Source organism: Mizuhopecten yessoensis, unplaced genomic scaffold (assembly GCF_002113885.1).
Source record: "Mizuhopecten yessoensis strain PY_sf001 unplaced genomic scaffold, ASM211388v2 scaffold10447, whole genome shotgun sequence".
NCBI classification, from domain to species: domain Eukaryota; kingdom Metazoa; phylum Mollusca; class Bivalvia; order Pectinida; family Pectinidae; genus Mizuhopecten; species Mizuhopecten yessoensis.
In genome coordinates, this window is record NW_018408551.1 from 337436 (window position 1) to 353825 (window position 16390).

At 36.0% G+C, this 16390-nt stretch overlaps 2 protein-coding genes across 2 annotated transcripts; one reads left to right on the top strand and one right to left on the bottom strand.

Moving 5' to 3' along the window:
- Positions 1-1198: 1198 nt before the first annotated feature.
- LOC110460671 (chromosome transmission fidelity protein 8 homolog) lies at positions 1199-6395 on the bottom strand. Its single transcript, XM_021513713.1, has 3 exons — positions 6273-6395; positions 4322-4442; positions 1199-1806 (listed from the first exon to the last, which is right to left on the bottom strand). Exons 1-3 carry the CDS (start codon positions 6290-6292, stop codon positions 1564-1566), a joined length of 384 nt encoding a protein of 127 aa, XP_021369388.1. The 5' UTR covers positions 6293-6395; the 3' UTR covers positions 1199-1563.
- A 22-nt stretch (positions 6396-6417) lies between these two features.
- On the top strand, positions 6418-10805 carry LOC110460670 (histone deacetylase complex subunit SAP18-like). The gene is made up of 3 exons (XM_021513712.1): positions 6418-6525; positions 8962-9068; positions 9599-10805. Exons 1-3 carry the CDS (start codon positions 6457-6459, stop codon positions 9879-9881), a joined length of 459 nt encoding a protein of 152 aa, XP_021369387.1. The 5' UTR covers positions 6418-6456; the 3' UTR covers positions 9882-10805.
- Positions 10806-16390: the final 5585 nt, after the last annotated feature.

Consider the following 16390-nt stretch of genomic DNA (forward strand, 5'->3'; position numbering starts at 1 on the left):
CACTATGTAAATAGGTACATCATGGGAGGAGGATGTCGCAGCCTAAAGCGAGGTCACTGACCTAAAATTAAATTGGTACGCAGGAAGTGTCCAACATTTCTTCAAGATTTGAAAATAACTAGGGAAATGAAGTTTCCAAACATTAACCACAGTTTGAAATACTAAAGGGTAGAATGTACTTTTACTTTAAAACAAGAGATCCCAGAGGGATCTTGGCACCCACCTTTGTACCATCTTCATTAGTTCTTTCTCGGTTCGATCTTTTCTCTTTCCTCTAATCTATTTGAAATAGCGATACTAAACAAACTTTCACTATCAAAATCCAAGATGGCTGCCTGTCAGCCATGTTGTTTATCCGATCAGTCTCTAAAGTTGCCCTACACAGCTAAGGACCAAGGGGAACCTACATATAAAATTTGAGAAAGATCCCTCTGGTACTTCTTGAGAAATACCGATAACAAACTTTCACTATCAAAATCCAAGATGGCTGCCTGTCGGCCATGTTGTTTATCCGATCAGTCTCAAAAGTTGCCCTGCACAGCTAAGGACCAAGGGAAACCTACATATAAAATTTGAGAAAGATCCCTCTGGTCCTTCTTGAGAAATACCGATAACAAGAATTGTTTAAGGACGGACCACGGACCATGGACGCAGGGTGATTTGAATAGCCCACCATCAGATGATGGTGGGCTAAAAAGGGAGAGACACTTGCAGTCAATCAGTAGTTTCTGAGAGACACTTGCAGTCAATCAGTAGTTCCTGAAAAGAAAACTGCTTAGAGAACCTTTCCAGCTTTTATCCCAAAGAAAGCCACACCTCTTTCCTAGTGACCTTCCAAGGAGTGTATGTACTCGCTGTTTTTTTGTGAAATTGTGACTATGGTATTATCACTGTAGATTCTACACCAGAACACTCGACATAATGATAAGGTTTGTTCAGCTGTGATATCACATTATTTGGATGTAGAGGTAAGAGTTCTTCTGTGACATCAGCATAAAACTGTTGACAGAACAGTTATCTACCCTGGTATACAACATTGGTGTAGTCTGGAAAACGTAGAAACAAGCTCAATAAGGGTGGATTATAAGCTGGTCAACTGTCATAATAATGTAGGTATATAGGTATAAGTATACTAGGAATACCTTGCAACTGAGTGGCAATGACGGTAAGTACTGCGATACAACTTTACAGTTAGACCAATGCCATCCACATGTGTGACATTTTTGAGGAATACAGCTTTCAGACCTTTGAGCTGCCCTTGCAATTGTTCTATAGGCATTCCATATATATGTGAAATATATGTGTGCACACTGCATTTTGTAAGGTCAACCATGGCCAGGATACAGCAGTTTGACCTTGACCTTGTGCTTGAGTAATAGTCATCTTAAGTTATAATTTATATTTAAGATGCTTAAGAAAGTCTATGATCCTTAAAAGTGGCACTTCATATATATATGTGAAAGCAGAGATTACAGTATGACAACATATCAATCATATCCAAACCAAAGATTTATATAAAAACAATTTATTATACAGAATCATACATTAAATGGTATAACAATATCACAGTTTCTTTGGCACATTAGCGATAATAGGCTTTGGTCGTGTTTTGAACAGAAGTCTCCTTCGTATGATAGCTTTAACAAGATAATGAGTGTCTGTATGTTGCTTGTCAGTATTGTCCTGATCTAGCACTGTATCATTGTCGGTGTCTGAGTGTTTCTTTGTCAGCACAGCAAATGGTTTCTCTAGATCACACACTTTTCCATACAGGATATGATGGCCGATGATAAGCACAGGAACATTCTGAAATAATAGCATAGTGAACCTTTTTAAAAATTTGGTTTCAAGCAGTCAATAAAATTGACAGCATATAGATCATATTAAAACAATATTCTTGAAATATTTGTGGTTCTCAGTTTGATTTTTTCCTCCATTTCAAAAGGGGATGTCCAGTGAACAAAGTTACCCAACTCGAGAAGTGTTTTGAGTAAAGGTTTCACATGGTGAGATATCAAAGGTGCTAATGCTCAAATTTTCAAAATTCAGAGTGTTTACATTATATCTTGTTTTACTTGCATTTAAATGTTTCATAGCTAGGATCATTAGCATTCAGAATAGAATATAAGGTGTAAGTAAACCTATATATACAAGGTAGCTACAGTCTATCATTCATCAAACTTTCATAAGTAAAGATAAAAGTATAAATCAATGCACCTTACTTTTAGTTACTGAAAAGCGAAAAGCGACCTTTTATAAATTTATTTAAATGAGCAAATGGCATTTTGACCTTTTACAATGTTTAAATTTTCGGATTTGCTCGAGCCTGGAAATTGGTATCCCCAGTCCCCACCAATTTTAGATATCTACTGTACATGTAATAGTACGCTCACATTTATGTGGGAAGTGCTACGGTGTTGGACTGTTAATCACAATATTGTGACTGGACTATAAATCAGTACCATTTACATGGTTCTTTATACTTCACAGCATTGCTTCCTTTAACAGAATACAGTAATGTGACCTTGATCCAAGTTTGTATCCCCAAGGTCAAGGTCATAGAGTATGAATCCGGAATGTTCTACTGAAATATGTGCCTTGGTCATAACTCTGTATCATTGGGCTTAATCTTGGTCATACGTCTCGGCATTATTGGTTAATTATGACCTGTCTTGCGACTTTTGACCTGGCTAAGGTCATCTCAAATAAGAAGGCTAACAGGCATGGGGATCTAAAAAGGTGAACAGGTCACTAAGCATCACTAAATTATATGGGCATATTATTGGTCCGTTTTTCTTTTGAACAACTGGAGGACCTAGGGTCATGATATTTGGCCAGTAGGTATACCTGGGATGAAGTGCTATATAGTTTCCCCCATTAAAATGATCTTGACCTACTTTCAAGGTCACAGGGGTCAAATATGTTAAAAACTTCAAACAACAATATCTAGTTCAGGCGTAGTACGAAGTTAACGAAGCCATGTAACATGATTTTAATCAGATTGGACTAATGTCATGATACTTGGGTATGTTATGAAGACCAGCAGTAAAAATCTTTTACCTCATTTAAGTAATGAGGTCAAAGGTCAACTTTAAGTGCTAGTCGGGGGTCAAAAGTCAACATGGGTAAAAGCTTGAACAATGTTCTTATCAAGTTCCAAAAGACCAAGGGTCATGATATTTGGCCAGTAGGTACCTGGGATGGATTGCTATAAATTTTCCTCATTAAAATGACCTTGACCTAGTTTCAAGGTCACAGGGGTCAAATGTTAAAAACTTCAAACAACAATATCCTAAGAACCATTTGGACTAGAGTCATATAAATACTTGGGTATGTTATGAAGACCAGCTGTGTGAATCTTTTTCTCTATTACAGTAATGAGGTCAAATTTAAAGGGCAACTTTAAGTGCTAGTCGGGGGTCAAAGGTCAACATGGGTTTAAAGCTTTAACAATGTTCTTATCAAGTTCCATAAGGCCCAGGGTCATGATATTTGGCCAGTAGGTACCTTGAATGGAATGTTGTAAAGTTTTCTCATTAAAATGACCTTGACCTAATTTCAAGGTCACAGGTTTCAAATATGTTAAAAACAACAATATCTTAAGAACCATTTGGTCTAGAGTCCTGATTAAGAGATGTTAAGATGTCTTGTGTTCTAGTTACCAGATTTGGTCTGAAGTTACCTATATGTCAGTTTCATGTAACAAAAGAAACAGGTGAGCGATACAGGCCCCCTGGGCGTCTTGTTTCTATAAGTTTTATACATTTTCTCTCTCAATTGGTAAGACGTATCGAGGCTACTGAGTGATACCTCCAGTTGTGTAAGGTTTTTCCTCATACAGGTACTTAATTCTGCTCAGCAGTTTAAACAAAGTAAAATGTTTGAAGTGTTAACGACATGTGTATTTCACGTTTTTATATGAATTTTTCGTGTTATTACGTTTTTATTTCACATAATTACGTGATCTTTGGCGTTATGACAACTTTTGCTTTCACGTTATTACGTGTTTATTTCGCATAAGTGTTTATTTCATGTTATTACGGGAATTTTTGGCGTTAAACATTTTTTCTTCATTATTACGTGTTAATTTCGCGTTATTGCGACTTTTACTATCGCATTATTACGTATTTTTTTACGTTATTAAGCGTTTTTTCAAATTGTAACACGTTTGTTTGCGTAATAACATGTTGTTTTTTTGCGTTAATTCGACTTTACAGTATTTTTATTTTATATAAGTAACCCTAATAGGCTTTCGTACATTACCATGTTTTGCTGTTATAAATTTTCCAATTTGAAAATGATCAGGAATAACAATTTTTACCTTGTGTGTAAAATGGAGATCACCCATGAATCGTCCATTTAGAGAAACATTGTTTCTTGTCTCCAGTCCTCCCTGAAGGTCAATAATGGCCCACTCTGGACACTGGCCTGGCCCTCCTGGTCTGTGTTAGGAAATAAAATCTATATATATAGTATATCAAGTACGTGCAATTGTGTTAAAACCAATATTTCAACATGAGATTATAAGATACATGTATGTCATGCAGTATCAATTAACATTTCCCCAAAACATATTTCCCTTTTAATTTCCTTTCATATATGTTCATCTTGTACATGTATATATACAAGAACATTTTCCTCCACTCTATCAATAGGGAATTTATATTTTTAAGTCACTAACTGGAAATGACATGAAATTTGTTACGCACACACACACACACTTTAATAACCATAAATATAAATAAATGATCTTCATTCAACGGCATGTACATAGTCATCAACAAATATAAGCTTTGTAGAGCTTATATTACGACACTGGTAAGGGAACAAATGAAATGTTGTTTTCGTGGTGGAGGAACACTCGGGGGTTTGGGTAGCAGAGTACAGTAGCGTACGGTGGCCATGGGTGATATTTTTATACAATGAATAACCCCTGTAATATAACATGTATCAAAATTTAAAAAAAAACAATCATGTGGGCTTCATAATTTTTCCAAAAAAAAAATCAAATTTGGTTTGAGACTACAATTTTGGGCATTTACAAATCTGTGTCTACACAACAAAAGCTAGCTTTTCATGTAGTCTATTTTTGTACTCAGCACATGTGTAAATATTGTGAAAAATCCACCGGAATGACCTATGCTAAAACGTGAGTATTTCTGTTACCGAGTAGGCGATATTTAATTTCAGACAGGTTTTAAGAAAAACAATTCTACTTGCGGGGGTCAAATTCTGGGTTAAAAATCATGATTTTTTGCATATTTTGGTGTTTTTTGATATGGTAACCATGGTTTTCAGAAGTCCCAAATCTGGGGAAATNTAAATATTGTGAAAAATCCACCGGAATGACCTATGCTAAAACGTGAGTATTTCTGTTACCGAGTAGGCGATATTTAATTTCAGACAGGTTTTAAGAAAAACAATTCTACTTGCGGGGGTCAAATTCTGTTAAAAATCATGATTTTTTGCATATTTTGGTGTTTTTTGATGTGGTAACCATGGTTTTCACAAGTCCCAAATCTGGGGAAATCACTTTTTGAAAAAAAAATGTTCTTCTAAAAAGGCGTATTCAAAATGTAGTTTATAAATATATATATATATGTAGGTGTGTTGTGCAGTATGAATCCGCTATCCATGTTTATCCGAGACATGCCCTTTATTTTTAGGGTCAAGCCATTTCTACTGTACTCTGACACCTTGGGGGAATTCCACTGTGCTGTCATAGGGATTCTTGGGAGAGCGAGTTGTATAAAATTCACACTTGATGATTGCACACAGTAGAAAAGACACAGCTACCGATTGAGGTACCTTACAATGTCTGGAATGAGATTAATTAGGGAAGGGTATATACATACAGAATGTATAATAGAAAAACTGAGCTTACATTTGCAAAATTAATTTACATTATTTATTAAAAATGTAATATTTACTACGAGTTACTCCCCCTCAACCTCATTACCGATAATTTAGCTCCGAATGGAGCCCGGCACATTATAACTGGAAGAATAATATCTTTTTGAGGAACAATATGAATGTATTGCTGATTTTAACAGATATTCGGCACAAATTTATGAGAAATATATATGGCGCGGTTATAACACTTCATCACGGAACAAGTTTATCCTTTGCATGGAATAACTGGAATAAACTAATCTTGGTTCGGGTTGACTGGTAGTGGTACGGATTGCCGGTGGTACGGAACGACTGTAATTCGTCATAACCGTGCATATTGAGCCTCCAACATTGCAGATTATATTAGATATCAAACTTACATCTTGATCGGTATCTGCATGCTGCTACAATATTTGTTATGTATGACTTATCCCAGAATTGATTCAGTCCAAGGCTAATGTTTACAATCCGGTCGAGTGAAATTTACCGCCAAGTTTTTCAGTACGGTACCTAGATGTAGAGTTAGCTCCCTTTTCAAGCGTCTCCTCTCACATTTCCGGCAACATGGCTACTGTAGAATCGATGGTTGTGGAAGATCAGAAAGAACCAGAAAAGCCGATTGATAGAGAAAAGGTATACTTCTATTACTTTTTATATAAAAGATTTAATGTTTGTGCGATACTTTACCTGTTGCTTTCGACAAAATAGTTACTTATGTATGTATAATAAACTTGCGTACGAAGTAGTTGTGAGCGGCCCGTTCGACCCGTTGTAAGTTCTGTTGTTCGCCAATAGCTTGGTTCATAACAGCTCAACACATCTACCATTTTGTCACATTCAATTGGTTGTTGTAGTAGTGAAACATTTTATTAAAGAATATCTGCTATGTACTTTACACCTCAACACTATCATAAGAGGGTTTCAGGCCCGTATAATTTAGGTGCAGTCAGTATGATCTTTTAACATTAAAAATCGGAATGCCGCTGTTCTGCATGTAGTTAAGCTTTCAGTCAATTTCAATGTGCCTTTTTGTTATAACTGTCCTTTTTTATTGCACATAAATTGCTCTGCCATTTTTAGTGCTTGCTTACTTTTATGTGTGCTTTCTCTATATTTATTTAATTAGTTTGCTTGCATGATTTTGTTTTTATGTTGATGTATAATTATACTTGAATGTATTCGGTTTAAAGCTGATTAGAGCTTATGTTTTGTCATTTGTAACTATTTATAAATAAAGCTTTCATATTCATAAACATTAGAAATAAACTTGCCCCGCTGTGCATATATCGATGTAATGTTAACGTCATCAGTAATTGGATAGATTGGATAGAAAGTATATATGCCTATTGTACGTTTGAGCGGATGTATAGTTTAGTTCTCATAGGTTTCCGTGCGTTATATATTTCCGCGCAGCCATTTTATTAAGCTGTGTCTCTTTATTATGTCACCTGCTTGACACTACACAGGGATCTTTAAGACGTTCGGTCATCGTCTGCAAACTGACACAAATATTACGAGAATGTGCAGTTTTGCTTAATACACTTTTTATCTTGCTCAAAATTAACCCATACCTGAAAAAACAGCGATATATTTCATTCATGAACTGGTCTATTTTGGAATCTGTCAAACGTACGAAAGTATCGTATGCCAATGTGGCAACATCTCCACGCCAAAAGTATCGTATGCCAATGTGGCAACATCTCCACGCCAAATTTGTTCCACTCCTGAAGAGAAAGAAACAATCGTATATCGATAAACACTGTTTGCAATAAAATTCAACTTTTCCACTTCAATTTTAAACAGAAAGAAATTATAAATAACTTACAATCAACTGAAACCAATATAAAACTGCATCTAAAAATAATATCAGATTCTATTGTAACTACATTTGTTGGTGCGGACCACCATTGAGAATTTCTATTCAGTGTATCCATGTTGTCTTTCTTTGAACACTGAATCTAATATGAGACACAGGAACATATGATCGCTACTTCCGACAGGTGAAATTTGTTGAAAAATTGTTTCCATTAGTAGATTTTACACATGTCTGAGATAGTCATCAATAGTTTCAAAAGTTTGTTTACCGATACAAGTTCAAAATTGCAGATGCCTCTTTAAGTGCACAGAAACAGATAACATCAGGATACATCATCGTTCATTGAACAACATCATTACACTTGACATGTCCATTTTCTATGTCTATCTACTCATAGCATAAACTGTTAAATATCTGATACTTCTATGGTCCCAATTTATAAAATTTGAATGTGAGGAAATGAATCCAATTTATACAGGGGAAAATTAATGCTTAATTCATAATTTTTTATCTGCTTCATAAAAATAATTAAGAATATTCATTGTTGTTTACCAGTCTTTGAGTTTGACACTTCCACTTTATAATTCTACCAAGTTCAGATGGTATTCATATCAGCTATAAATGGCAAAGTGGTGACATCACCATGATTACCAAGATAACTTTCAAGTGTATTTATAACTAAGTATAGATTTCAGTGCTAGCCCACTTAATTGGATTAATCACACGTCAGTTGGCATTCAGATTGATGAATACCAAATGAAAGCAATTTGACACTGCATTAAATGACAAGATTTTATTTTTGCTATGGATACTTATATTTACTATTGTATTTTACTGATGGAGATCATCATGTGTTTTTCTTTAGGGTATTATAATCGTAGAATAGCCAGAAAAACCCTACCACATTACAGTCACTTGATTTTGGTAAACAGACACAACTATAGCATAACTGTACAATGTACATAAATCAAGTGATAATTTACCTTTCCAGGTCAAAGAGGTGGGTTTGATACCCATGTAATAAAACTATAGTTTTTGCAAAATAAATATTTTTCTATGAAAGTATTATAGTATAAACATATTTGTTTGTGCTGCATTTCATGAACACTGTTCAGAGGTGCAGCCAGCAGTGTTTAAATTTTCTACCAAAAATGATGACACTAAAAAACTTAAATATTTGGTATATGCACAGAGATGTGCCATTGCTCTGTTAAAAGTTTGATGACTAAAGTCTGATATTCGATTGTTTTCAGACATGCCCACTACTCCTGAGGGTGTTTTGCAGTACAGGAAGACACAACACACTGAGCGAGTTTGCTCGGGGCCAGACACCATCAAATGAACTTCAAATTTACACATGGTAATTCTTGGAACATATTTACATTTGATACATTTCAAATCTTTCCTACTTTTAAAGAAAGGTCAACCCATCTGTATGTGTTTGACACCATTTACTGTCAACACTGCATGATAAGTTGTGTTGACATTCAACATGTCTGATACTTATATTGAATCATGTTATTCTATGACAGACCTCTTTAACAGTATAAATGTCTTTAAGTTACCATTGTGAATTGTTTAACAATTATAATGAATTTGAACAAAGAATATTTTATGTTTCTAATGTAATGCTTAATCAAGGTTTCATTTTAACTTGTGTATATGTAATTAGAAAAGTAATTTAATTTTCATTGTGGACATATTACCTTTTAAACTTTTATATTTTCTTTTGACATTTTCCTAGTATTAGGTTAATCGAAACAGAGTTGTACCTTTTAATATTTGTAGATTGTTTCAAAGACTTTTATTTTTGTAGAGTGTCTTCAAAAAGATATGTATGTACATGTGTATAGTAAGTTTTCATTTGTACATGTATTTTGTAACACACAGGATGGATGCCACTTTGAAGGAACTAACAAGTTTGGTAAAGGAAGTCAATCCAGATGCTAGAAGAAAGGGAACTTTTTTTGACTTTGCCGTTGTTTATCCTGACCCTCGTACCCCTGTTTACAGAATGCGGGAGATTGGCACAACATGTGCCGGGCATCGCGGTCAAGATGACAGTCATTCTTTGACCTCTAAGAGGTTTCAGATTGGTGATTACCTAGACATAGCTGTTACCCCGCCCAGGGGTGGAGGTGGCCCTCCTCCTCGTCGCAATCGTCCATACTGAAAGAATGTTGATTTACGATAAACATTACATTCAACATATTCAACAATCTGAATGCTTTGTAAGACTTACTTTCATTTTGGAATGAATGGGCTTGTGTAAGTTTGTGATGGATAGCTGTACCTGCACTCCTTGGATTTAATTCTGGGACACAAGGGAAAGATATTGACCAAGTGAGAGTAAAGTGTTTTGCTTTTTACAGAACTTGTGACGGGAAAGGAAGAAGCTTCATCAATTAGGAACATTTTATTATTGTTTTATTGTATGATAACATAGGGAGGTTGTGTGTGTGTGTAGTGTATTGTGTATAATTGAGAATAATGTGTGTTCTGTACACATGATCATACAACTAAATAATAAATTTCGAAGAATTTTATTTAAATCCAAGAATTTATTTTTTAATTTTCAATGAATTTCTTTGATAATTTTATTCTAAGCTGCAAGCAGAGAAAAATAAAAATGGTTTGTACATATATAAACTTCATAAATGAATCAGGATATTATGTAACTATTTCTTCAATTAATTTCTTTTTATTCAGTAGGTTTTATTGACTATGTGGATTTTTAAATAATGTCTAACCTGTTCTAAATTATATGAGAAAAATTGTAAATTTGAATGTGTTTCAATTTGTCTTATTTTAAAAAATGAATTAATTCTACCAGTGGTGTGAATTTAAAACAGCTATGATTACAAATTAATTACATGACATCTTTTGCATCCTTAGCCAATTACAAAAAACAAAACAATTTTTGGTTTCAAGTTTTTAAAGATACTTGCTGTGTTGACAAGATATTTTCTCGTGTTGTACATGAAGCTGAATGTTGTCTGATTGTAAGGTGAACTTGTTTGGAGTCTGTGTATAAGTGATCCTATTCATCATATATTCCATAAGTTACACGAAAAATAAAAGAGTAGAAAAAAATATATTGAAGCAGTTCTGTGTTATAAAAAGGTGTTGGCTACATTTGGTGTCCATTTCTACATATGTCAGAATGGTTAGCATTGAAACTTATATACAAAGCTATGTTCAGCTTAACCTGTTTGTAAATAGATTGTACCTGGATCTTTTATATATGAACCATTAGGCACTATGACTAGGTATACTGTGGCTTGTGCAAGTGTGTCTATTCTATATCAATGTCCATGTTAAAATATACCTGGTGATCGAAATGAATTTTCATTTCCATTGATCAGGTTAGAAACAAATTGTTCTATATACATCTTAGTTGCATAACAGCATTATAAATGTATTTACTATAAATTTTCCAGTATTGCTAATAATGCATTAAAAACTTTCCTCATGAAAAAATGCACAAAATTCGAACACACAGGTAATTATTTATCTGGTCAACTTCATTGACAAATAAAAAAGACAGTGTTTGAAGGTTTCATTGGGTCAAACTTGAGTGAAAATTGAAATATTTTCATGCTCAAAACAAAGGACTGAAATTCACACTGTGATGCTCATCGCATCTCGATAACCGAATGGAACTTTAAGTTGTAAAAGCAATATCTCTTTCTCATATAATCTGTGTTGCTATTTGTAACCAAAATGTAAAGATTCTTTAGTGTCCTGAAAATAATGGCATTCGTCTGTGACAAGTAATAATGCAGTCAGATAGCAGCATGCTGCATCTATTGAAGTCCCAGCCTGGGGACAGAACCCATTGCCTTCCTCACCTGGGCGAACGTTTCAACATTCAAGCCAAAAGTTGCCAAGCAAGGCGCTAGGAAATAAAAGGTAGTCAGAAGCAAAGAGAAATGGAAAGATCCCAAATATTGCAATGGGGACAGCTGATTTATTTTGGTATATTTTGTTTACCCAAGTAGAGGGCACAAAAACAAATCCCAAATGTTGCAGGGGGTTTCCTCATTAGTCGTCCTTATGATACATGCAATGGGTAACAGCACGCGTATTCTTTTTTCGATCACCGACCTGCAGGGCTGCCTAGTGTCGTTGCTTCTTAGATGAGTAATATTATATGTTGTTGATGGCAATGGTGTTGAAGGTTGTGTATGTTGGTGTCGTTATCGGGGGCGTTGTCGTTGGTGAGCACTGAGGAATATCCGCTATATTTATATAATCCTGTCCTCTAGACATTCCACAGACTAAAAGCAGATTTGCCAATGTGCTAATAGCTTTAATATAAGAGTGTCACGGTATCAATTTGTTTTAGGGAAACACTTTGAAAATATGACGGATATCATAAAAATGCCACCCTAATATATAGCTCTAACAAATTATCAGGTCCCCGTGAATAAAATATCACAAGTTATGGTGTAGAACACTAAGCATGAGTACGAAGAGGTTTCTTCTTCTTCTTCTTCTTCTTTTTCTTCTTCTTCTTCTTTTTCTTCTTCTTCTTCCTCCAAATCTTGAGTTGGCATCCCAGGGATGAGCGCATGCCGGTTGACAGTTAAAAATCTCTTGGGCAGTATATACAATTAGAAGTCTGATAGAATGAACTTATCCGGAAAGGCCTTGTGGCCTGCTGGGAGGCTGTTCAGCTTGGTCTAAAAGGCCGCCAGGGTTTGGCCAGTCGCCATCCCAGGTGGGAGGCTGTTCCACTGCTGTGCTGTTCTGGAGAAGAAGGATTGTTTGTAGCATTCCTTATACTGCACACAGTCTATGAGATCGTTGCCACTTGAGGTATATTTATCAGCTTGGATTTCCACCAGGTCGTTCTGGATCTTGTACATCATGGTCAGTCGAGCTTTGGATCGTCGTAGCATCAGACTTTCCCATCCGAGTTTTTGAAGGATGATGGTGACTGTGCCTTGTGTATATGTGTGGAACTCTACCGTGACAAACCTGGCTGGTGCTCTCTGTGTCTTTTCAATGGTGTTACTCAGGTTGGTTGTTGCTGGGTCCCATACTGTTGACGCATTTATACTCGGAAGTTGGTCGCACGATAGTTTGATAGGCAGCTTCATTGCCAGGCTTCTTACAATTCCGTAAGTTCCTCTAGATGAAACCAAGTGATCGTGAAGGGCTGGCTATGATGTTATCGTCATGGTAATTCCACCGTAAGTCTTCACTCATGGTCACTCCGAGGTACTTGCTCTTCTCCATCCTCTCAAGAATGTTGCCATGAAGAGTATAGTTGGTGATTGTAAGGCGCCGTTTGTTGCTGATATGGAGGACAGTACACTTTCCGGATTGAACGACATCTGTCACATGTGCTCCCATCTTTCCAAGGCTGTCAAGTCTTCCTGCAACGCACGGGCATCCTCTTAGTCCGAATTATTCTGACGTTTTATCAACTTTTTTCATATCGGTCTGTCGTCGATTAACATCAGAACTCCGGCCCTCTATAATATGCGGGAAATATGCGACCCGCGCCCGGAGCGCACTTCCAACTGATATTTTAGAAACAAATCGTCACTTTCACACACATGTCGCACATGGATCGAAAGATCTATTCTTTATGCACAAGATGAACATACATAACATGCCCCAAACAACCAATACAATCACTAAAAACATATTTTTTCAAACTTACTCTGCTTTGTTTTTTATAGCCCCGCCTTCTAATGCCACATGACTTAAATCTCGCCGGTCTACGTCATAACTCAATCGCAACTTCTCGGCCAATTCCGGCTAGGCGCGGAATGATTCCGCGCCTAGCCGGAATTGGCCGAGAAGTTGCGATTGCGTCATAACTTTGGGAAATACCTTCGGTAACGCGGGATCTCGTCAAGTCATGTGACATTGCTCATGGCCTAATTTCCATTAAAAACATGGGTTGGTATAGTTACTGAAATGTCTGCTTTAGAAGATTGTATATATATATTACGAGAATACCAGAAATCGACTATCTCAATATTGTTTTCATGAACTTTTGAAACCGAATTTAAACACAAAAATAGGATTTAGTTTTTGTGTTTGGGAAACATAATTTGAAAATCTTACCATTCTTTTAATATCTTTAATTGATGATATTTGTCCGAAATTCCAATGACAAGGGCACAGTTATGGAGCTCAACTTCAAAGCTATTATTTTATCAAGGGATCATGTGCCTCCGGAGAAACGATTGTCATGGAGTCTGTGTTTGCCTACGCCAAGCCGTTATCATCTGGCTGTCCAACAGTTATGACGTCACCGACCGTGCCCTCTTAATGTTGCACGTTCGAGAAGAACGACTTTGGAATGCAGTATGAAGGACATACTTCGATAATTGTATAAGAATTGTGACGGTAAAACGACGTGCATTACGACGCCCGTTTCCTAGAACGGACTAATTACATGATGGCCCGTGTCTAATGGGCAGTAGGTATGTATGATTTAGTAAAAACTATAAACTAAACCCATATTAAGCGAAATAGAAGAAATCTGAAGAGACTGGTTAAGGTTATACTAAACATAAACGGGTTGTTATTCAATCAGACCATTCAAGAAGCAAGCTTAAGTGACATTTTGTCTCGTTTTGGTAATGTGAATTTTATTTAGTTGTTTCATTTCATCACGAAAGAAAACTGTTCTCAATTGGAAAGTCCACACTTTTTATAACACATTGTAACTTGTATATATCTTTGTTGTTGAATAAGCCTCTCAATATAGTCCTGTTTCTGCTTAGAAATGACATAGATAAGTTGCAATGCAAGTACAACAGATGCAAAAGTGTTTCTTTGGAACACTGAATACCCAGATGGCAATATGACACGAACTTATCACCACAGTTGACGCGATAGCTAGATGGAGTTTGTCAGCAGAACAGGTTGATGTGATCTTGTTGGATTTTAGCAATGTGTTCGACAAGGTCCCACACCACAGGCTGCTGCGTAAACTCGACCATTATGGGATAAGAGACACCACTCAGAAATGGATTGAGGACTTTCTTTTAGCAAGGACACAACAGGTTCTACTGGACGGTACAGTATCATCCACGGCAGACGTCATATCCGGAGTCCCCCAAGGGACCATTACTGTTTTAGGCCAACATAAATGACAAGCCTGAATGCAACACATCAAATGTTCGTCTCTTTGTTGATGATAACATCTTGTTTCGGCGCATTAGGAGTAGAGAGGATGCTAGTCCGAATTATTCTGACGTTTTATCGACTTTTTTCATCTCGGTCTGTCGTCGATTAACGTCAGAACTCCGGCCCTCTATAATATACGGGAAATATGCGACCCGCGCCCGGAGCGCACTTCCAACTGATATTTTAGAAACAAATCGTCACTTTCACACACATGTCGCACATGGATCGAAAGATCTATTCTTTATGCACTAGGTGGTATCAATAACATGTTTCAAAGATCATTACGAAAAGTATTTTCCAACGTTTTCGAATGATTACACACCATTGACCTTATCGATTGGACTCGACTCGAGTCTATGAAATATATTTATATAAATATATATTTTGCTTTATTAAAAACATGTTTTTTCTACTTTCTAAGGTACGTATACGTTTAACGGTTTATAAATCAGTTTAAACACAATCATATGTTTGTTTATATATTGTATATAACTATGCATACCTTCGAGCTCATGTGGTTTAGAACATCACTTTATCACAGACATTGGCAAATCTGTTAACCCAAAAGCTCGCATAAGTCAGTGTTAACGTTGTAATTGTTAAATATGGCTGACGAGCATAGGGACCAGCAAACGTTGGGACACACACATGATAAATTGTCAGAGCAATCTTGCACGACATAGTGTTATAGGAATAAAATGTGATGTCCTCGCCAGCCTTCCCTTACATTATTTTTCCTATACTGTGTGATACTGTTATCAGAAACTTTTAAACGGAGACTATTTTGTTCCCTCTATTTTCTATTTGTAGTTTTTTTTATGCCACACACGAGGAAATCCCATTGAGCCGTGCACTTAGAACCTTCGTGTTACCCTGAACTAGGAAGTGTAATACATGTTTACAGGGAATGAGATCGCTAGTGGACACACCCTATACTTTGGTAAGTGTATATCTCTATTACTGAGAATGGGAAAGTAACCCACGTATTGAGGCCCAATTTAAAGGACACTGAATAATAATTATAAAACACAAGGGATAAAAATAAACCAAAGTCTTAAAATATCTGAGTTACTACCACTTTGGTGTAAAAAGTCTTTTCTGTCTTCTAATCATTACCTTTTGCACACAAATCACTTTAGTCTTTTTTTGCAATTAGAATTCTTATTGGAGTGAAAGTACACTGTGAAATATACATTGTTACTTGCCGATTCACAGGTTTAAACAAATCCATACGTAACAATAAACAGTTGTATGCTAAGAGCAAATCTTTACAATTCATAGCTGTATTGTTACATGTACCAATTAATTAATAAACATGTCAATATTTATTAATCAAGCATTATACAAGTCACGATATATCCAACAACCAGAACCTGCTCGCATGACACCATATCGACAAAACTACGACTCCTTACACTACAGTGTGCTAGTCTATGTACAAACGACAATGCTGCCACCACGAAAACACAACATAACTACGTCTGTTACCACAGTCATTATAATGCATATTCCAACCTTACTTGGCTC

What these genes read in the sequence shown, in the direction of transcription:
- LOC110460671 (XM_021513713.1), bottom strand. Translation starts at nt 6,292, where the DNA reads ATGCAGATACCGATCAAGAT. An exon ending in ATGCAGATACCGATCAAGAT is followed by an intron (nt 4,443 to 6,272) that starts GTAAGTTTGATA and finishes TTCCTAACACAG; the next exon opens with ACCAGGAGGGCCAGGCCAGT. An exon ending in ATCTCCATTTTACACACAAG is followed by an intron (nt 1,807 to 4,321) that starts GTAAAAATTGTT and finishes CTATTATTTCAG; the next exon opens with AATGTTCCTGTGCTTATCAT.
- LOC110460670 (XM_021513712.1), top strand. Translation starts at nt 6,457, where the DNA reads ATGGCTACTGTAGAATCGATGGTTGTGGAAGATCAGAAAGAACCAGAA. An exon ending in AGCCGATTGATAGAGAAAAG is followed by an intron (nt 6,526 to 8,961) that starts GTATACTTCTAT and finishes GATTGTTTTCAG; the next exon opens with ACATGCCCACTACTCCTGAG. An exon ending in GAACTTCAAATTTACACATG is followed by an intron (nt 9,069 to 9,598) that starts GTAATTCTTGGA and finishes TGTAACACACAG; the next exon opens with GATGGATGCCACTTTGAAGG.